Here is a 22,502-nt window from a genome sequence, read left to right as displayed (position 1 = left end):
TGATAAATATGAGTTGGTTACGTTTGTGTCTGACATCTTAATTAGATGAAGACAATCCTCCTATGGCAGTTCCTGGAGGAGCCATATAGATACAAGCCAACTTTAGTTGAAACTGGCAAAAAGTGTATGTAGAATAAACAGACATACAAGTGAATCACACATCTGCTTTATATATTTATATTAATAATATTTTAATGTGATAGCCTACATTTAATCCTCATGTTAAGGTTATCAGTTTAATTTTTAACATTTCTAACAAAGGTGAAGAATTGCATATTGTGTTACATAATCTAACAGCTGTTCAGTTTTAATTAAATTATAATAAATGGTTTCAGCTTGAGTTTTGAGTTAAAAGTTCAAATATGTCTTATGAGAGAAGCATAAAACTTTCACTAAAGAAAGTTTGAAATACGTTTTCTCTATTTTATTAAGCTTATGATATATATAAGAAGATTGTGATAGTAAACATATATACTGTTACTTTATAAATTGGGAGACTACTGTCAGGCAATATTTTCTGAAGATGGACTTCTCTATGAAGCATGTGTTATGAGTACTAATGAACAAGAAGGGACATGTGTTGTTCACTTTCTTGGGTATGGTAATGAGGAAGAAGTTTGGATTGGAGATCTTCTTGCATCTCAAGGAAAGCATGCAAGAGCACAGCAGGAACTTGCAGCCCAGGGTTATTTTACTGATTACATTGATGTGGAGGTAAAATATGTATACTCAGTCAGTAATTTAAGACTTGTATAACATTATACATTTATATATATTTATTATATTGACCTTTAAGTCATTGCTAACCTACATCACAGAAGCTACAAGGATGCAGCACATGAGCACCCATCTTACTGTATCCAAGAGCATAAAACTGACCTTTAGTCATCACAAAGTTACCTATCTTGGCTGAGCTTTAGTGGGCTAGTATTTTCAGTTATATATGTATTATCATTACTACAATTAACAAATATGTTTTTAAACTTATTTCTTTTGTAAAATATATAACTGTAAATAAAGAAGTAAAGCAAACAATTATCTCTTCCAGTTACAACATTTGTACTCAGTTGCTGTTTACCTTAGGTTGCTAAGATTTAAGAAACTTCACACGTGGAAGATGAGAAATTAAATAATTTTTAAAGGTTTTATATATATACATTTGAATAACCAAAAATTTATAAATTACTATATTGATACCATTATAATTTATCAAGTGTAGTAACTAAGCTGTATTTGGATCTTAAAGAATATGAAATTTTAAATGGGCTAAAGACCCAACTTACCAGCACAAAGTAATACTTGAAAATGGTTGAGAAAACCACTTGAGGGATATTTTAAGCTTTTGATTGGTTATTCACAAGATGTAAATGCATATAAGGACCTGTTTTCAAAAATGGGAAGAGGTGAGTAGAACCACTGTGTTTAATTCAGTATATGAATGATATATCAGCAAATACAAAAGATAGGAGGTTCTTATTTCATATTCTAGCTTCTCAGTATCAGTAATTTGAGTTCATAATTTGTAAAAAACAATAAGCTTTGTACTTGGACACCTAATCTGAACCAATGCTGCATTTAACATACCTTGTGACACACAGAAATCAATGTTTAAAAGTGTTTTTTTTAATATTTATTTTTAAATTAAGAAATCGAATGATGTATAATATGAAAATTTATAGTATAATCTACAGTTTGATACCAAACATAATGACATAAATTCATAAAATAGTATTATAGTAGTATTATAATTGCCTGAGAACAAGCTATTTTTTATGTAATTTATTGTAATGAATATATGTGTGTCCATGAAAGATATCATAAGTGAATGTTTTAAAAGTATTGCATGGTATTGTAAACAGTATAAATACAAAAATGCTTTGTTTCTAAACTCTGCCACAGTGATTTTTGTATCTAAACTTTATGTAGTATTTGTCAACCTTTGACTGTGTTCTTTTAGGTTTATTCCCATTTTGTTTACAACTATTTAGTTTTAGTGCCAATGGAAGTAGACAGCTTTTATGTCACTGGTTGCTCCACACATTTTTATTTTTGTGTGTTTTATCTTGTACAAAATAATACTTTTTCAAGAATTGAAAGAAATCCTTTTAATTATTGCACAGAATAAGTTTTTTTCCTTCAGATAACTTAATACTTGCATGTTAAAATTTTTAAATATTTAGTATTGTACTTAAAGCTGGTAGAAGTATGTGTAACATTATTCTAAAACTGAAATCTATAAAGCTATAAAAATTAATGATAATTATTAGAATTATTATTTAAAATACTAAAGATTACTTGTAGTAACATCATTCTTTCCAAGAGGTAACTGCTAAAATTATACTTCTAGTTTCATTTTAAAGGTATTTTAGTTTAAAAATAAAATTGTGTTCTCTTCACCAGGGCCTGGCATGGCCAAGCGTGTTAAGGCGTGTGACTCGTAATCTGAGGGTCGCGGGTTCGCATCCCAATCGTGCAAAACATACTCGCCCTTTCAGCCGTGGGGGGCGTTATAATGTTATGGTCAATCCCACTATTCGTTGGTAAAAGAGTAGCCCAAGAGTTGGCAGTGGGTGGTGATGACTAGCTACCTTCCCTCTCGTCTTACACTGCTAAATTAGGGACGTCTAGCGTAGATAGCCCTCGAGTAGCTTTGTGCGAAATTCAAAAACAAAACAATCTCTTCACCAGAAAGAGTTATTACCTGAGTGTGCACTTCAGTGTAAGTTCCTGAGCATGCTGCAGGCCTCTAACAAAGCTCTCATTCTTACATCTGTTAATGTGTATTGTACCAGTCTGTTGTTTCATCATTATTAAACCATAGCCCCCCAACAGTAGGAGGGTGACACATCTTTTATGTGTAGTAGTCACCACAAACACAAGTGTAGTCTTTCCTTTCTTCATTATCAGGTAGAATAATACTAAGTTTAAACTTAACAGTTAGAACTTTCATTTGAATTACGTTGATTTTGATTTTCTTTTAATTCACCTTTTATTGTTAGGGGAAACATGTCCTACTACCTGTTACTGTTATTTAATCCAATGTACAAGTTTCATCCAGTAATCTTCAAGGTCATTATTAGATCTATGACTATTGCCATACTTGTTTTAGTGTATTTCTAATTATTGCCATTATTTTCTTTCTTTATGATTTAAGAAAAAGGACTGTCATAATATGAGCTTCATGTTTTCAACTGAATGTTCCCACATTAACGATATCCTTCAAGGTTTTTAAAACTCTTTTACAGAAGTCATACTATACTGTAATGACAACTGCAGACAATGATCAGTGATATTACTGCCATTGTGCACAATTTGGCTGGTTTGATTCTTATCTCTGATGTAGGATACTAACTACACTTGCTTTAACTTCTCATTGAAGTTCTATTTTTGTCTTTCTATACTTGGGATTTACAGTTATGTGTCTTTTGTTTTCTCTTTCTGCAGTTAATTTCTGCTAAATCTTGAACACCTGCATGGTCCTCTTTCACCTGATACTTTGAGTCTAGATATATTTTTCTTACATTTTTCTCTCAATCTACCCTTTTTCACCTTATTTCAATTTCTTTTTTGTTCTTCTGCTCCTTTTTATCCATCATGACCCTTCCAGCTTTTGTGAGGCAGCTTGCACATATCTGTTTTCCACTTTGCTCTGGGTTTTCTTCCATTTAGTTGGATGTTTTTTTGGACTGCTCTTTGTTAGGTTGCTTTATTTTCTGTTTAACCCTTACCCAGGACTTCTGTCTTGGGTCCTTGTGATATGGTGTTTGGGTTTTCTTGTTTTTTTTAATTAAGTTGGTATCTTTAGCTGATGATGCAGTTCTTCAGCAGTGTTTGTATTCACCAGATTTTTATTTTGTATGTCTATATATATTGTTTTTTTGGAGTGATCCTCCTCTTTCTCTTGTCCTCTTCTTACTATTAACTATCTCCCTTAAGCCATGGAGGCAATTCATTCCTGGAGCTACTTGTTGACTTCAGTCCTGTAAAAATTTTTCCATTGGTGAATCCCTTTGCTACATCCTATGAAGTTCTGTAGGTTCTTTCTCAGAGGTTTTTCCTTCCATCTTTTACTCTGCACCTCTCCTATTGCATAGGCTGTGAGGTAATTCCTCTGCTTCATTCTAGAGTTCTACTTCTGTATTTTTTTATCATTTCAATGAAGGCAGAAGGCTATTAGTCTGTCCCACTTAACCCAATTTTGGTCTTTCTTTTGGTCAGTTTTCTCATCATGATGGATAACTTCCACATCTTGATTTGTCTACATATTTTTTGCTTCCTTTGATTTACCTCAGTGATCAAATATTTGATTCTCAATAGTTCCTTTTAAGTTGGTTATGGCCCAGACGTTTTTTTTTCTCTGAGGTCATATTCTTGAAGCCTATTATATCACTAATCTATAGACACTTGGTCTCCACTTACCACACCCAGTGTGGCTTACTTTGTTTTGACTTCCCTTTTCCTTCAGGAGTAGTCTCATTTCAATCTCAATCCTCCTCTAACTACATTCGTGGAGAAGGCACAGCCTACATTTTTTGTCTTTGTCACTTGGAGGTTTTTGATACTAGGACTCTTGTGTTTCCTTTGTTTCCTGCATGAGTTATTTTGGAGGATTCTCTCTTCTCTTGAATCTTTTGTTCCTCTTAGATTTGCCCATACACATTTCCTTCAGTAGTTTATGACCTGTCAATGCAGGTATCAGTTGATCTCACATGGCCCTGGATGCCCTTCTTTTCCCATTTATACAGACTTGCATATGATTGGAGCCTTTCAGATCTCAGATCAGTGACTGTGTGCTCCTTCTACATATAAATGTGAGTTTCTGTAACTTTGGTGACTGTAGGTGATACTTAGTGCTTAACAGCCACCAGTTCTGTAACTACACCTTTCAGCTGCTTCTGTTCCAATGAGGTACAGCTCTGGATGGCTGATCCATTTCTGATGCCAAGGGCAAGGTTTCTCTGGTTCTACATTTTTGAGCTAGTCTCTCCTCACAGTCTAACCTTCATTTTCTGTCTCATCTGTTTGGTATTCTTATTGTGATCCATTCAAAAACATCTGTTGTTCCCTCCCCCATTGTGGAAGTACTCACTCTCAGAACTTCTTTTGTCTTGGTTCTGGTTTTTCTCATATATGATCATAATCATCACATTTAGTTACTTATGAATCATGTCTTGAAAACTTAAGCTTAGGTGATAGAAGAACAACTCTCTCCTAGATCTGGTACCTTTACATACAGTGGTTTCTCTATCTTCTGGTATTTGTAGTGGATTTTTCTCTCACTTTTGACCTCCTATCATTACTGGCTTTCCACTCACTTTATTTTCAATCTCAGATACTATAGGATGTGATACAATAGTGTCCCATAACATACACCACAGTAACGTTTCATGTATCCTGGCTTTTGTCTCCCTCTTGTTGTCAGTTTCCACTCCACAGAACAACTCTCTCCCAGATTTGGAACCCATCCATACAGTGGTTTCTCTATCTTCTGGACTGCTTGTTTGTTTTTTCTTTGTTTTTTCTGGTCTTATAACTACCTTATTCAACATATATTTATATTATCCAGACAGTGGGATGTACCAATAAGCAGTTGGTGTGTAACAGGAAATACTTACCCAAAATATGCATTCAATGGGTAGCATGGAAAATGTTAAGCCATCTGTCTCTGCTTATTGCCTGCTGTTGATATGGAGTTTTATACAAGACCAGCCAATCATTAATTGACAAAAATGGAAAACAAATTGACAGTCAGGGGGTGTATATACACAAACACCTGGTGTCTTTAGTTGTAGTAACCTTTGTGCTGTCTCTAAGTAATGGACCTAATTCCAGGTGATTGTGTCTGATGACAGTGGTCCATTCACATCTTCAGTATTCTCCCTATGCAAATTTCTCTCTTCCCTATTTCTTATAGTACACTTGTTTTGTTTTGTTTCTTTTGGAGGGGGTGGCTTTGCTTCATTAGTTACAAGCTGCTGAGGAAGTAGATATGGAAAATTTCTCATTTAGTGATGTGATTGCTGTAATACAAAACCAAGTGAACACACACCTGTTTTCAGAAGTAGAGCTAGAGTGTTACCTGGTTGTGTAGTACAAGACATGTCATTAAATTATGAATCAAGCCAATCTTGACTGTTAGATCCAGACCAATGAGCTGTGGGATGATAATCTTTGTACACCTCATTTGTATGATATCCAGTATTGAATAGCCTGAATTATAGCTTTAATAACACTATATGCTCATGCCCAGCTATCCATCTGCAAGTTAATGAACAGTTGAACAGTCTGCCATTCTGTCCATCTCAGTGATATGTTGGCATCCAAAAAAAAAAAGAAAAAAGGTTTCTATGGCATTATGTTTTGCTCTACTACCTCTATTGGGCAAAGAGTATTCTCAACTTGAGATGGACATAGTCTTTCAACAAATGCTCCCCATTAACTTACCCATGTTATGGATATCACACCCCATGGGCTTTCCCTTCCTGGTGCTGTTTCCAGAAAAGAGTTTATCATTGTAATTTCTTTCCACCACTTCAAGGTGAGAATTTAGCTCTTAGTGATGCAAAAAAGATTAGTAACATTTCTAAAGTTAACATTTATTTTACCTGTAAATGTATTTCAGATTGATACACCACCTCCCATTCTTCATTCACTTTTGGTGTATTTAGTTTGCCTCATGAGGCAGATGTTTGTATGGATTACTAAGTGTGGATGATGTGTTGCTCTCTTATTGGTGAAAGTATAGTTAGTTATTATTACATTTTAAGAACAAAAGAAGTATGTGATCAGTTAAACCATCAAAGACAACATGACGTTTACTACAGATATATTTATTTTTTAATATATACTATTGAATAGTAAATTTGTGAAAGAAAATGTTCTAAATCATCAAAGGTTATATGACTTTAACAAAGAAATGTGTACAGTAATGATTACAAATGGTTAAAATAGTATAATAGAGAGTTAGTGAACACATGTTATAAGAAAAAAAATTTATGAATAAAATGGATCATTTTAACCACATATAAAAATGCATCATATATTCCATCATATTCATGTGTTGTAGAAAATTATAAATAGGAAAAACCAACATATTATTCATACATTTTGGGGTCACAGTAAGTTGTAACACAGATAAACCAGTGGCTTAACACTAGTTTGCAAAATAATTACTTTAAAATGTCCAAAGATATCTTGATAGGATAAATGAAAGCTTTAGCTTTTTTTAAAGTTTCTGTTCTTTGCTTTAACTTCTTTTAAACATTTTTATACAGTATTATGCATTTATTTAATCATGTATTATTTTTTCAGTGATGTTTTTTTTAACTTTTATCAACTAATTTTTCATTTACTTTTACACAATTTTCAGTTGTAGATTTTTCTTTTTAAAATTATAATATTCATGTATATTGTTTTATATGTACAAAACAGTCTAATTTCTTTATTGTATTGTTTCAAACATTTTTAAACATTGTTATAAGTGTTTATCTGTTATATTATTGTGTAATCTTTAATTTAAGACTTTTCCATTTACTATTCAGCTAAAGGTATTTGAATAAAGTATTACCCAAAAGTTTTATCCACATCAGTATGTATTATTAAAAATATAGTTCTCTGTAGTTAACATCTTATCATTGGTGGTTTAACCTACAATATACTTCATTTTTCCCTTTCAATAACTACTATGCATAATTTATTATACAGTTTTATATATTATAGACTAGCACAGAACGCTTAGCACGTGTAGAAATGGGAGCTTTGTTAAAGGCTTGTAGAATGTGCAAGAACTTATATAACTGTGTGTGTAAAGGAAATCACTCACTCTTTGTGGTGCAGAGAAGTGGGTATCTCTTAAATACATTTTTCAGGTAAGAAAAGTTTTAACATTTGAAAGTGAATTGTATTTACATTGTATCATCTAAATTCATTATTTAGAACCATAGTGAGAGTATGGAATGGATTGGAACCAGGTACGGATCTCTAAAGGCTGGAAACAAAACCTGCAAAGAAACCCAAAAAAGAAACTGTTTCACATCCAATCATTTATGCCACTTTATGCATGTCATACAGGTTTTCAGATATAGTTTTTAGAGGTCACTTGTGAACTTACTAGTGAATAATGAATTTTCAGAACTAAAGTAAATAGAGAAATAAAAGAAGCTTATTGGATTGCTAATCTAAACTGTTCAACCTTTCAGAATTAATCTAGCTCCTGGAATTGGTGATCTCTGTTCATTGGTTTTATCTCTGTCAAAAAAAATAAAAATAACTGTTCTTTCCTTATTTTTTTATGAAATATGAAAGCTGAATTTTCTAAAATTTGCTGTTCGTTTAAGATAACTTTTCATATCTGTTTTTTATAAATTAATTAGTATGACATATATTTTTAAATCAGTCTCCAGATGTCACCTTTATTTTACTTAAACACCTAAGCATAGTTTTAATACACATATATTTAGCCATTTCTAAATTAAAATATCCCTAACACCTTTCCACAGACATTACTGCCATTGGCTATGTTGTATAAGAAATGAGACACTTACAATAATTTATAGACAAATAAACATTTCCTGGAAAAACTGGATGACCTTCATAATATCAGTAAACTCCCTCTCTGTATATAAATATCATTCATTTGATTACAACACCACCACCACCAGTTTGCCCCTCAAGAAGAAAAGCCCACCTTATGAAAGAGCTAATGTTGTAGTGGTTTTTATTTCATTTTATTTTACGACTTCAGCTTTGTTCTTATTATCCTCCTGCACATTTCCAATACTCTCTTCAATGAAATTTATTTTTGTTATTAATTCTCTTGTTTTTACCTTTTGTGTTTTTGATCTTCTAATTTTCCTTCTCTTTATTCTAATTTCTGTTAATTTATTTCACATCTATTTGTTCTCGTTTTCTTCACGTTATTACCACTGTTTTGTGATTTCCAACATGTTTTTAATCTTGGTTCAAACATACACTGTCATCTTGAAGTCTTGATTCTATTTTATTTACACTAAAATATTATTATTCCTTATGCTAATATTGCAACAGTCTCTATTGGTGTGTTGTTTTCTTTTATTACTTAGTAAAAATATTACTAATTCCAGTCTGCTTACAGGAAAAAAAGTGATTATCTCTTTAGCTGAAATCTCTACAACTTACATAATTTCATGAACTAACAATAACTAAGGGATAGGTCTAACTCACATATAAAGTAAACTTTCCTATCTGTGGTACTAAATCAAATCTGGCTGTTTAACCTCCACTAATTCAGTAAGTGATTGAGAACATGGTAACAGACTTACTAACTAATTAACTGACACATTATGTGACAGAGTAACTATGTGATACATGTTTCAATATTAAAATATATTTTTTCCAAGTCTTCAAAAACTTAAGATGCAGCATGTAAATCACTCCAACTGCAAACACTTAGAACATTTATAGACATCACAAAATACAAAACATCTCAATTAAAATTATAACAAGAAAACATATCTCTAAATTTGTATAACTGAATTTTATTGTAATAAAGCTAACTATAAGTCAAGGTAATTTTTTCATTGCTTTTTTTATATAGATTGTCACTGTTTATTACTTATGTATATAAGCTTGAACCATTTTGTTCAATTGTATGTACAGGGTTCCAATCCAGCTTGGCAGTATGCTAATCAACTCCACGGACCATCTACATCTTTTGTAAGTCCATATATGTTGAACTGACTCACTCATTTGTCTTTAAAAGAATGTAAACTCACCTCTCAGGTCTTAAATAATTTCTCAAAAAACAAAGAGTACACATGTTTATGCTAATATGTTATTTGGTTTACTCGCTTGCAAGGTTATCCCACAGTTTGTAAATGTTTTCAGACAAATAACAGAGAAATTTACATATGGCATCACTGTGGTGAACATCATTTTTTTACACACATTTGTGAGAATTTGTAAATATTTTCTTAATAATATATTAGTGAATTTACAATATAATGCACACAATTTCCAACAATCAGTGAACAGTATCATTGTAATATTTTCTTTTATTTGAGTAGTCATTTTTCCAAACATCACTTATATGAACTTGTGGCTACCTTTCTTCCATTCATTGCTCATTTAATGAAAAAGATATGTATCAGGTTTTAAGTATGTATGGACTGGATTTTTTGCAGTAGGTGTTTGTAACTTGTTGGCAATAAATTTCAACAGTAAACAAATAGCACACATCCACTTGCTTTTAAAAATGTTTTAAAATAAGTCAAATTTACATACAAATGTTACACTGTTGGTTATCAGAGTTGTATCCAGAGCTTTAAATAATTGTTTCCTTTCATCAAAGTCCACACAGGCTGATTCAATTACTTTAGAATGCAGTTGATAAGACAAATTATTTTCTCTACTCTTATCACAAAAGTACCAGCAAATAATTCATTTATATTACCCTATGGGTTACCACAGTTGTATCAGGCTTTATAAACACTCCTTAACAGTACAAATTTTTCTTGTTATCTGAGTTAAACTGTAAATCTCCTTTTAAGACATCAATTATTAACAATTTTAAAATATTTCTTTTACTTAACTTTGTTTGGTGATTGCCACAGTTGTATCCAAGAAAAAAAATAGTTTAAAGTTTTAAATAAAATTGTGATTTCCTATACTGAAAAGAATATTTTGTAAATATATTTGACTTGTTTTGATTATTTCAAAAGTCAATTGAATGCCACCCAGTTTGTGTTCAAAATTTTAACAAATGCTTATTTTTAAAGAATTCTTCCCTCTTTTGCTATTAAATTCCTGATAACATGACTAGTCTGTGTGATAAATGGCATTTGCTAATTGATCAGTTAATAGGCTCATTAATCAACTAGGTTTGATTAATTAATATGTGCATGCTCCCTACAATCTATGCAACCAAATTGAAAGAAATTTAAAAAATTGGCTATGTGCTGTCTTTATAATATTTTTCAGCAATGCTCTTTTTTTAAAATATGAAACTTCCTGGTTTTATTCACATTGTTTTGATTTTGTTAAACAGTTTTGAATTACTCTTAATTTTGTATGATAAAACTCTTCCAAATACCCTTGTTTGCATATTCTTAAAAATGTGCTTTTGTCTAGAAAGAAATTTGTTATAAGTTTTACAGATATCCCCTACTTAACAAATTTATTATCATTATTGACTAAATACCACAACAAGGTTGATATTATATTTGTTTTCCTAACAAATAGTAATCTTAAGTCTTCTGCAAATTGAAAACATTTTTCCCTATCACAAATAAAGGCAGTAATGTGTTAATTTATTTATTTTGTTTGAACAGGATTAACAAGAAACTAATATCCAGTAAAGATCGGAGTCGTCAGAATATGTTTAACTGCGTATCATACACTGAACAATAGACTTATAAATATTGCAACTCAATGACACTGTAGTATATCATTCAATTAGTAAAAAATTTAATTTTAAACAAAAAATCAAAACAATAGTAAAGTATCTTTATTGAGCCTTTAACAGCATTCATGTGATGTCTGTGTTTCATACATATACATATGCTCATCAAATTATAGGAAAATTTTAAGCCAATACTAGATCCCACTATTTCGTGTGTTTGTACTAAATATCATGCACTTTGATTAAATAGTTTCTACTTTGAGAAGTAAAAAATCAAAAGGTATCTGTGACATTGCTTTTGTCTAGAAATGGTTAAATGAGCTAAACAAAAGCTACTGTTTAAAATTAACTTTGATGAACATATTGTCTGCCTCAGTGTTCATCTGTCTCCCATTTGAAAACTGCACATGCAGGCAAAAATCAACATTCACATGCAGGCAAAAACCAACATTCACTTCAGAAGTGATGTGAGAACAAGCAGGAATGATGTTGACACCAGGTGTTCTTTTTTGCAGGATATTCTAAACTAAATTATTAAGAATTAATAATACTGTCATTCACATTTTAAAATTGTAACATAAATAATAAAAATGTTGATTTATTATATGTTATTATTGAGCAGCTCTTAGCCTGACTTAAGTGCTGTGCAGTTACTTTTCATGCTGCGTAACATAAATAGCTCAAAGCTTTACTCTAAGTGAATAAAATCAAGAGTGCAACACAACTAACCTTTTAAAGTCCATAAAATAATTAAAAAAAAGATTATCTTAAATGTTTTCTGTCACTTGTAATGGGTACTTTTGCTTCTAACTTACTATTTTACTTAATTAAGATTCCAGATATTCCACCACTACCACCTTTTCCTCTGGATGATGATGGTGTCACAGATGACGAAGCTCTAGCTTCAATGCTGGTGTCATGGTATATGAGTGGATACCATACTGGTTACTATCAGGTACATTATAAAGAAACCTTATGAAGTTATCAAACATTTTTGGTCAAAAAATTGTCCATTCTATTTTACTATTATATCCTTCAGTATGTTCAAAAGTTCTGAGTAACTGTTTTTGACTCCTTTACTAAGGATTGATGATTTCTGTCATCTAATTCTTAATGTATGTACACTTGAAAATTTCGTTTTTTAAATATCTGCATAAGTATTACCTCTTTTGTATGGCCTAATAATTAGTATTTCAGGTTGTGAGGGTGGATAACTTGAAATTGTGAGCAGCAGAACTTGAGTTATAGGAAGTGTTTGACTTAGCTGTTTAGCCCTCATGTACATAAGGTGCATCTTTAAGTTGAAAATTCAAATTTTCTGATTTCTTCTTTTTTATAACACATTGAGCAGTTTTATCACTAGTATATGATTCCATATTGGATTTTGTTTACAGCTAAACAATACCAACAAGATAAATTCTCTGTTAATTTATTAAAGTTACATTAATTACACTGCACAACTATTTTTTTGAAAAGTTTTGCTTTCCAAAAAGTTGTTGCTGATTGTGACAGGTACCTGGTGGGTATGCAAAGATATAGTTTTGGTTTTGCTTCATCACATTGGAACTCTGAGAAATAGTCAGTTAACTGTTTACTGGCAATAACGTATTTAATTGCATTTATGTTTATAATACGCTATTAAGTTCAACATAATTAAAAGTGTTTTGCTCCTGATTTTCATTTGTATTCAATGTCCGGTGCATCACGTTGCAGTGTCCAACAGTAGTCAGCAAACATTGACGGATTCCAGTTGACCTGATATCATTTTTCCATTGTAGCAAAACTGAAGATTTCAATGAAACTGTACGTGATGGGCATATTTGGATGTGATTTTTGTGATCAACAGCCAAAAACCTATAAGGAACACCCAACAATGTTCAAGAAGCAAAAACTTTGTTGTGCAGTGTTATTAGTAGGTTCGTAACAGACATTATTGTGAGGCAATTACCATGTTACAAGTAGTACTTAAATCACTGGATATGCAGTCTGTGATAAGTGTATGGATCACCAACTCCAGAAGATTTATACAGTAATAAGGAAATGAGACAGAGGTGAAGAGTTAAATAATAAATGAAATATGTATTCAGACCCTTCCTTATCTACTTTGTTTTAGTAACCTTATACTTTTAAGCATCTGCTGGTTCTCATTACTTGAAACATTTTTTAATAAAAGATTAACAAAATCATTGCAAGAAAATAAAACCAAGTAAAAGAAAATGCTTACTGGGAAGCAGAGATTTGGTTGGCTGGAAGAATACATGGCTATGTTGACTGGCAGTGTTTGACTCACTATAATTTTACTCTAGCATTTATATAATTTAGTAATTTAGAAGTTTTGGATTCTGATATGCATATGAACTCAATGAAAGTTATTGGTAATCCCAAGAATTACTGCTAAATAAGGACTGGACTGTTCCTCTTGGATGAATTTTGATAAACGTGCATGAATCAGTTAATGCTGTCTATAGACCAAGGATAACTTCATGATTGAGATTTCTTATCATAGAAATTTACTAGTGTCTCTATTTTATACTTTGACAGCTTTGCTGTTTCTAAGCCTTATTATATATGATATATGTAGAAATCTTAATGCATATAAGTAACTTGTATCCATGTGAATGCTTACATTCCATTGTTCGGTTATATCACTTGATTAAACATAGCTGCATTTCTTTGAGTAACTTATTGTATCTGTATTTTTACATGTGTAAAGTCTAGGTATGTGATAGATATCCCATTTAACTATATGCATGTGTTATCAATTTCATTATAGATAACACTCGCTTATTAAATATATTTTGGTTTCATTTTAATCTTCTAGTATGTTAACTCTCGAGACGTGTTGAATGTTAAGATCTCAGGCATTCTTTAACAAGGTTATCTCAACCATTAGATCAGGGGAGTCGCATAGCCTTGTTAGAAGTAGCTTGGGATAACAATAATTTTATTTCATCAATTACATTTTCATGTCGCGAGTGCCAAAACGTTGTGAACCCCTGCATTAGATAATACATTACTGTTGGATAATGTTTCATGTCAAAAGGTTGTGAACCCCTGCATTAGATAATACATTACTGTTGGATAATGTTTCATGTCAATAGGTTGTGAACCCCTGCATTAGATAATACATAACTGTTGGATAATGTTTCATGTCAAAGGTTGTGAACCCTGCATTAGATAATACATTACTGTTGGATAATGTTTCATGTCAAAAGGTTGTGAACCCTGCATTAGATAATACATTACTGTTGGATAATGTTTCATGTCAATAGGTTGTGAACCCCTGCATTAGATAATACATTACTGTTGGATAATGTTTCATGTCAAAAGGTTGTGAACCCCTGCATTAGATAATACATTACAGTTGGATAATGTTTCATGTCAAAAGGTTGTGAACCCCTGCATTAGATAATACATTACTGTTGGATAACGTTTCATGTCAATAGGTTGTGAACCCTGCATTAGATAATACATTACTGTTGGATAATGTTTCATGTCAAAAGGTTGTGAACCCCTGCATTAGATAATACATTACTGTTGGATAATGTTTCATGTCAATAGGTTGTGAACCCTGCATTAGATAATACATTACTGTTGGATAATGTTTCATGTCAATAGGTTGTGAACCCCTGCATTAGATAATACATTACTGTTGGATAATGTTTCATGTCAAAGGTTGTGAACCCTGCATTAGATAATACATTACTGTTGGATAATGTTTCATGTCAAAAGGTTGTGAACCCTGCATTAGATAATACATTACTGTTGGATAATGTTTCATGTCAATAGGTTGTGAACCCCTGCATTAGATAATACATTACTGTTGGATAATGTTTCATGTCAAAAGGTTGTGAACCCTGCATTAGATAATACATTACTGTTGGATAATGTTTCATGTCAATAGGTTGGGAACCCTGCATTAGATAATACATTACTGTTGGATAATGTTTCATGTCAATAGGTTGTGAACCCCTGCATTAGATAATACATTACTGTTGGATAATGTTTCATGTCAAAAGGTTGTGAACCCCTGCATTAGATAATACATTACTGTTGGATAATGTTTCATGTCAATAGGTTGTGAACCCCTGCATTAGATAATACATTACTGTTGGATAATGTTTCATGTCAATAGGTTGTGAACCCCTGCATTAGATAATACATTACTGTTGGATAATGTTTCATGTCAATAGGTTGGGAACCCCTGCATTAGATAATACATTACTGTTGGATAATGTTTCATGTCAATAGGTTGGGAACCCCTGCATTAGATAATACATTACTGTTGGATAATGTTTCATGTCAATAGGTTGTGAACCCCTGCATTAGATAATACATTACTGTTGGATAATGTTTCATGTCAATAGGTTGTGAACCCCTGCATTAGATAATACATTACTGTTGGATAATGTTTCATGTCAATAGGTTGTGAACCCCTGCATTAGATAATACATTACTGTTGGATAATGTTTCATGTCAAAAGGTTGTGAACCCCTGCATTAGATAATACATTACTGTTGGATAATGTTTCATGTCAATAGGTTGTGAACCCCTGCATTAGATAATACATTACTGTTGGATAATGTTTCATGTCAATAGGTTGTGAACCCCTGCATTAGATAATACATTACTGTTGGATAATGTTTCATGTCAATAGGTTGTGAACCCCTGCATTAGATAATACATTACTGTTGGATAATGTTTCATGTCAATAGGTTGTGAACCCCTGCATTAGATAATACATTACTGTTGGATAATGTTTCATGTCAATAGGTTGTGAACCCCTGCATTAGATAATACATTACTGTTGGATAATGTTTCATGTCAATAGGTTGTGAACCCCTGCATTAGATAATACATTACTGTTGGATAATGTTTCATGTCAATAGGTTGTGAACCCCTGCATTAGATAATACATTACTGTTGGATAATGTTTCATGTCAATAGGTTGTGAACCCCTGCATTAGATAATACATTACTGTTGGATAACGTTTCATGTCAATAGGTTGTGAACCCCTGCATTAGATAATACATTACTGTTGGATAATGTTTCATGTCAATAGGTTGTGAACCCCTGCATTAGATAATACATTACTGTTGGATAATGTTTTCTCATAATAACTACTTACTTTCCTTCTTTTTCTACCCATAATTATTTCAGGGTGAACTTTGAACCTTAATCTTTAACACATGACAGTGACATTATTTTTATTCTTCTTGTTCTAGGCCTCACGACAAATGCGTACTGAAAGCTGTGAATGTCAAGAACATGGCAATAAAAAATGTTGTCTTCGTTGTTCATCATGAATTATTGTATCAAAAAAAAAAGAATTAGTTCTTTCAAGTTTTTACTGAAATTTCTCTGTCTTATTCATGTAAAGTAATATTCTTGTAAATTCTTTAAGAAGAAATTATGCAGGTTATGTATTGTTTTTATAAATAAATATTTGTGTTTTCATAAACTCATTGCATGAAACATCATTTGTTGACAGTGTATTACGTATCTATATATTGAATATTTATTACTTTGTTTTTACTATAGATGTTACAGAAACGAATATTCTTAAACTTAAGTTTTTTGTTGTTGTTGAAATATTTTTGATATACACTTTTCTAATTCCTGAAAATCACTACAGGGTCTAGATAAGGAATTTTAGTATTAAAAAGTACAATAGGTATAATACTGCTGTTGTATGACAAGTATAATTAATTATAATTATGCTTCACACCATAAGAATTGCAAATTGCTCATTATAGCCAGTCACTTCTGTATTTATGATCAATAATGTTTTGTCATATTGTCTGCTCACTGAGTTATGAGATTCACATTGAAATCCTGTTGTTGAGATATTCATATGTGCTGAAGGAATACAGATATGTTGTAAGCTATATAAAGCATGAACCTGAAGTGAAAAGATGAATACTTTAATCAGACTGGACTTGCTTCATTAACTGATTAATACAGTGTTCTTAAATCATGGTATGTACATGTAAAACGAGAAAAGTTGGCAGTGAGTGTTGCCAGCTGTTTGTCTTTCCTCCAGTCAGTAACTCAAAATGAGTGGCAGCAACAGAGATAGCCTTTGTAGTTTTGTCATATTAAACAAATAGTAAGCAATTTTGATGTTAGTTGGAATCAAATTTGAGATCCTTGATTTGTGAGCTCTCTCTCTCAAATTGCCAAAGCTTAAAATCTTGAAGTCAAAAATAAATGATGAAGCTGAAACTCGACATCACAAAATATACCATTATCTAGCTCTGTACTTAATAACAAACAAACATATATGTATTTATAATTCAATTTTTTAAATATTGAAATAACCAAAATATCTAATTTTAACAGGTTTATAATTTCATGACAATTGATATGATTGCAGTTTTTATTAACTCTTTAAGTTCAAGTAAATACCTCATTAGGTTCTTGCTCATGCAGAGATTGATACACAATTTAGATGTGTCCACATACATCCTTTACTGCATGTGTCATGAGGATTTTAGTGATTTGCATTCAGGATTTAATTAAACTATTTTTTACGTTCTACTAATTAGTATAGCATAAAATTGTAGCTAAAAATCTATATTTTACAATAGTATAAGTTTCAGTTTCTTACTTTTATAAAGCAATATTCTTTAAAATCCCAAATTTCTCCTCCTGTGACAAATGTGACAGTTTTTATTATAGACTGTCCCCTTTTCAAATTTATTCACAACTATAAGTACAAAATTTAACATATATTACTCACTATATTACCATCATCACTGAAACAAAATATTTATAGCTTTGTATCTTGTTTAGTTACAGAGCTATCAGATAGAAAATCAGACATCTCTTGCCACATCCACCAGCATACACAACAATATTACACTTTCCAAAAAAGCACAGAACATAGTTAGTAGAGCAGAGAGATTATGTAAAAGCTTTATGAGATGTTTGTTGGACTCTGACAAATTGTTGCCGACTTGAAATGCTTCCCAAACACTGTCAAGTACCCCATAGATCAAGAGACTGAGATGTGTAAATTTGAAAATAGGAAAGGAAAAGTAGAACACCTAAATTAAATGATACCGATGTTTTTTAATATCTTTGTTTATGCAGTCTTTGAAGCAGAAGGAAGACTTTTGTTGATCTCAAACTATGAGATAAACGACCATGTATCAAATAACAGAAAAGTGACCAGATCTACAGTATCAAGGAGACTCAATGAGAATGGAGTATTTGGTCATGTAGCAGTTAAGAAAACCTTTACCTCGTCTTGCAAGTATTGTCAAGATACTGAAATTTGCTAAAAAGTAAGTAAACTGTACTGTTGATGATTGGAAAGGGGTGTTATGGACAGTTGAGTTAAAGGCTGCAATATTTGGTTCATAACATAGGTTATACATCCAGCAGAAGAAAAAAAAAGTGAAATATATATATACCTCAATATGGAGCATCTACCATGACGTACGGGGGGAACCAGTGTGATGGTTTGGTGGTGTTTTTGTGCTGAGGTGACAGAAGATATCTGTAAAATAGCTGAAACAATGGACCAGTGCAACTACCATCAGATACTGATCTGTCAAAGTATACCCAGTGGTTTGCATATTACTGGATTGTACTGTCAAGAAGTTAATGATTTCAAACACTCAACCAACCTAAGCAAAAATTACTTAGCTAAGAAAGAAATTGTTGGAGTGATTCAAATGATGTGATGGTCCCCAAAGAGCTCTGATCTCAGCCCAGTTGAACAAATCTGGCATTTTATGGATCAAAAACTTGACAAATCAAAAGTTAATTCTGAAGAAAATTTATGGAGTGTGTGAGAGGGATTTGGAGTAAAGTCCCAAAGGACAGTTTGATTAAACTTGTTGCAGAAATGCCTTACAGACTGTCTGCAATTATTAGTGCAAATGGTAGACATAGAAAATATTAACAGTGCTAAACTCAAGCACTTCCACTGAGTTTCTGTTATACTAAATATGCAGGTGAATAAACTTTTAATGTTTCACCTGTGATTTACCTTCCATTATTATTGGCCAGGTGATTAAGGCACTCGACTCGTTATCTGAGAGTCGCAGGTTCGTATCCCCGTCACACCAAACGTGCTCGCCTTTTCAGCAGTAAGGACGTTATAATGTGAGGATCAATCCCACTATTCGTTGATAAAAGAGTAGTCCAAAAGTTGACGATGGGTGTTGATGACTAGCTGCCTTCCCTCTAGTCTTACACTGCTAAATTAGGGATGGCTTGCACAGATAGCCCTCGTGTAGCTTTGTGCAAAATTCAAACCATTATTTTTTAAAAGTAGCCTGAAATCTAATTTTTGACAGACGTTTCCTCAACACTTTTCTATAGTACTGTCTACATTATATAATTATAATTTGATACAAAGAAGTTATTAAATTCATCTTATAAAATAATTTCATGGAAGAAACTTTAAGACAGTAAAACATTGAGCTCTGCAAGCTTTCACTGATTACAGTCATTATTCTTTCCAGTTTTGGTTAACTGCCCAAATGATATAAGATGGAGATAAATTGTGTTATTAGTTGAAATTGTAGAAGACTAACTCCCTTCAGAGGACACAGCAGATAACCTGAAGGGTCTTTGCTATAAAAATACACGTGATTGAGAATAAAGATTTTTCTTTAACTTATTCAATTGCTTTCGTTACAATTTTCTTGGGGCATGGTGTTATATCTGCGGATTTATAATGCTAGAAAGCAGATTCAAATACCCGTGGTGGGAAGGACATTGACAGCCCTTTAACACTTTGTGCTTAACTACAAACAAATGAACTGTCGTTGAAAATTAAATTGTGTGTATTGCTGATTTTGTATTCTTGTAAATATTAAAATTTAAATATACACGATTGTTATTAGTAGATTAATATAATACGACACAAATGGACATTTGTTATAGTTGATTAATAAATCACAAGTGATTAGCTATTAAATAAAGTATTATATTTTTACTATTTCTATTTTATTTATCAGTAGGTAATTAGACTGAGTTTTGGAAAAAAGTTATATTTCCATTTTTTTATCAATGGGTGATTAGGTATTGGAAACGTAATGTGTTTCAAATAGCCACAAAACCTATATGAGTGGAAGTCTCGCAAAGTGCTACATCTCCACCTGGTATCACAAGCTTTCTTAAAGTAAAAGAACAACAACAACAGAAACAAGATGTGTCTTGAAAAAAGGCTTCCTTGATTGAAGTTTCAAGTCAAATCAGGTGGTCCACAGTGAAGCTCTGTCATCAAAATCCACATTGGGTGGGTTAGAGGTTGTTTGATTCAAGGAAACAAACAAGACTAGTGTTAGCCATCCTAAGATTTAACAGAGACAGCTTCTCAAAGGAAGTGGGCAGTAGATTGAAAGTGTGTTAGGATCCTTGCATTTATTCTTGAAATATAAACAAATGCAAATTTACAGTTTGTGTAACTATTATAAAACACACAGATGTGTTACTCATAACAACAGCTGATTCTCTGCATTTGGTTTTTTAGTATTTACAAATTTAGTTTCAGGAATAGAATATGTAGCAGAGATCTTTGACACTGTTCATGAAGTTTACTTTTGATGTTCCTTTTCACAATGCTTGATCCACAGATGATACTTGCTTTTCTTTCTCACATATGAACGTTTGTGACGTCTGTACATGTCATGCTTATTTAGTAGGTAGTACTTCTATACTTCATCCTCTGATGAGACTTCATTGTTAGTCTACTGGAGGTTCATGAGGATATGTTTTTGTTCCCAATTTTGTGTAAAGCTGCTCTCGAGAGTTATGTATGGTAGCCATCCATAATTTAGCAGTTGTAAACTAGGGTAAACACAACTAGTTAACATCACCTTCTTCACATCATGGAGTTATGACGTTCTGAAGAAGGTAATGTTACTCTAGTTCAAGTATAGTAGTAAATTACATAGTATTTCTAAACCCAAATAAAATTTTATTTCTTATCCACAGAATCTCTTGGAAATAAGAAATATTTTTTTACTTTACAGATCCATGCCTTTGGATGATCATTATTCATCATATAAATATTTATCTTCATCCTTTGTCTGATTTGGTAAAAATTTTCAGCTTAGTCAAGACTATATTCACCTATAGGGCCAAAAGCTCTTTGCTTCCCTGTATGTGCAGAAAATTTCAACCTCAAATTCTTGATCTGGATGTTTCCCTTATACAGCAGAATGCCAGATACTGTTCATGCAAATTTGTTCAAGAAAGAAATCCAGTCAGAACTGCAACAAATAATAGATTATTCATCTCAGGAAGGAGTCACAATTACACTTTCAATCTTACTCAAGAAACTGGTGTGTTATGTTTTTCTTGGATGAAGTCTGGCAGCCACACTTTGCCATTTAAAATACTTCACTCAAAGTTCAGGATATCAAGGAGTCATAAAGTAGATACCACAAAACATTCTGCTGACAAAATCAGGTATTGTCTCAGATAAGTACTCAGCATCCCTTTAAATCTTCATTCAATATCCCACCTAAATTGATATTGTTATACCTTGCTTAAGCTACCAAGATGTCTTTACTTGGTTGGTTCACACTGTTTACAGATTGACATTTTGCTGATAAAGATATTTAATATCCTTCTAGAAATACTAACGTTTTAAGTTAATTCTCCAAGGGTAGAAATATTCTAAATTTTCAGCAGGACACCTCAAAATTTTCACCGGACATTACCGAAAACAAGAAATCAAGTAGAGACAATTATTATATAAAACAGAATCATTTTATTCATAGCATTGAAACATTATTTCAAAGCAAGTGGCAACAAGCCTTGTATCCATTAAAAATGACACATCAATCAAACTGGTAGATTTAGTCATACAGCACTGAGACATAAGCTGATGTAGACTCAGTATCTCTGTTGTCTTTACGTGTGTGAGTTCTATGTGGACTCACAAATTGTCTGTTTTTTGGTTTTTTTTACTGTCCTTCCACCAGGATTCTACAGACTTGCACAGTAATTCTATGCTTGCAAGATCACAGGTCTTATTTTTAGCTAATTTTATTGTCATCAAGTCATTAAGAGAATCATTTATTAGTTTGGACCACCAATCATCCTTAATAACTGCCATCTGGGAAAATCCATGTTCTGGTTCATCAGATGACATGGAAA

At 32.2% G+C, this 22,502-nt stretch overlaps 1 protein-coding gene and 1 long non-coding RNA gene across 4 annotated transcripts in view; both read left to right on the top strand.

Annotated features, from left to right (window-relative positions):
* Window positions 1-22,502, top strand: part of LOC143222340 (uncharacterized) — a 55,404-nt gene that overhangs the window by 30,713 nt on the left and 2,189 nt on the right. The window lies entirely within an intron of this gene.
* Window positions 347-16,840, top strand: LOC143222339 (survival motor neuron protein-like). 3 transcript variants are annotated; one of them, XR_013012172.1, is made up of 5 exons: window positions 347-714; window positions 7,720-7,868; window positions 9,637-9,693; window positions 12,210-12,332; window positions 16,604-16,840. XR_013012172.1 is itself a non-coding variant. In XM_076448757.1 (4 exons), the coding sequence occupies exons 1-4, from the start codon at window positions 550-552 to the stop codon at window positions 16,682-16,684; spliced, it is 426 nt and encodes a 141-aa protein (XP_076304872.1). In that variant the 5' UTR covers window positions 359-549; the 3' UTR covers window positions 16,685-16,840. The 3 variants fall into 3 exon arrangements, 2 of the variants coding, with proteins under 2 accessions (XP_076304872.1, XP_076304873.1); XM_076448757.1 differs by lacking the exon at window positions 7,720-7,868 and having other exon boundaries at window positions 359-714; XM_076448758.1 differs by lacking the exons at window positions 347-714; window positions 7,720-7,868 and adding an exon at window positions 728-1,403.

Source organism: Tachypleus tridentatus, chromosome 8 (genome assembly GCF_004210375.1).
Source record: "Tachypleus tridentatus isolate NWPU-2018 chromosome 8, ASM421037v1, whole genome shotgun sequence".
In the NCBI taxonomy this organism is placed as follows: Eukaryota; Metazoa; Arthropoda; class Merostomata; order Xiphosura; family Limulidae; genus Tachypleus; species Tachypleus tridentatus.
Note: the sequence above shows the minus strand (reverse complement) of the source record. Positions and strands in the feature narration are given on the sequence as shown.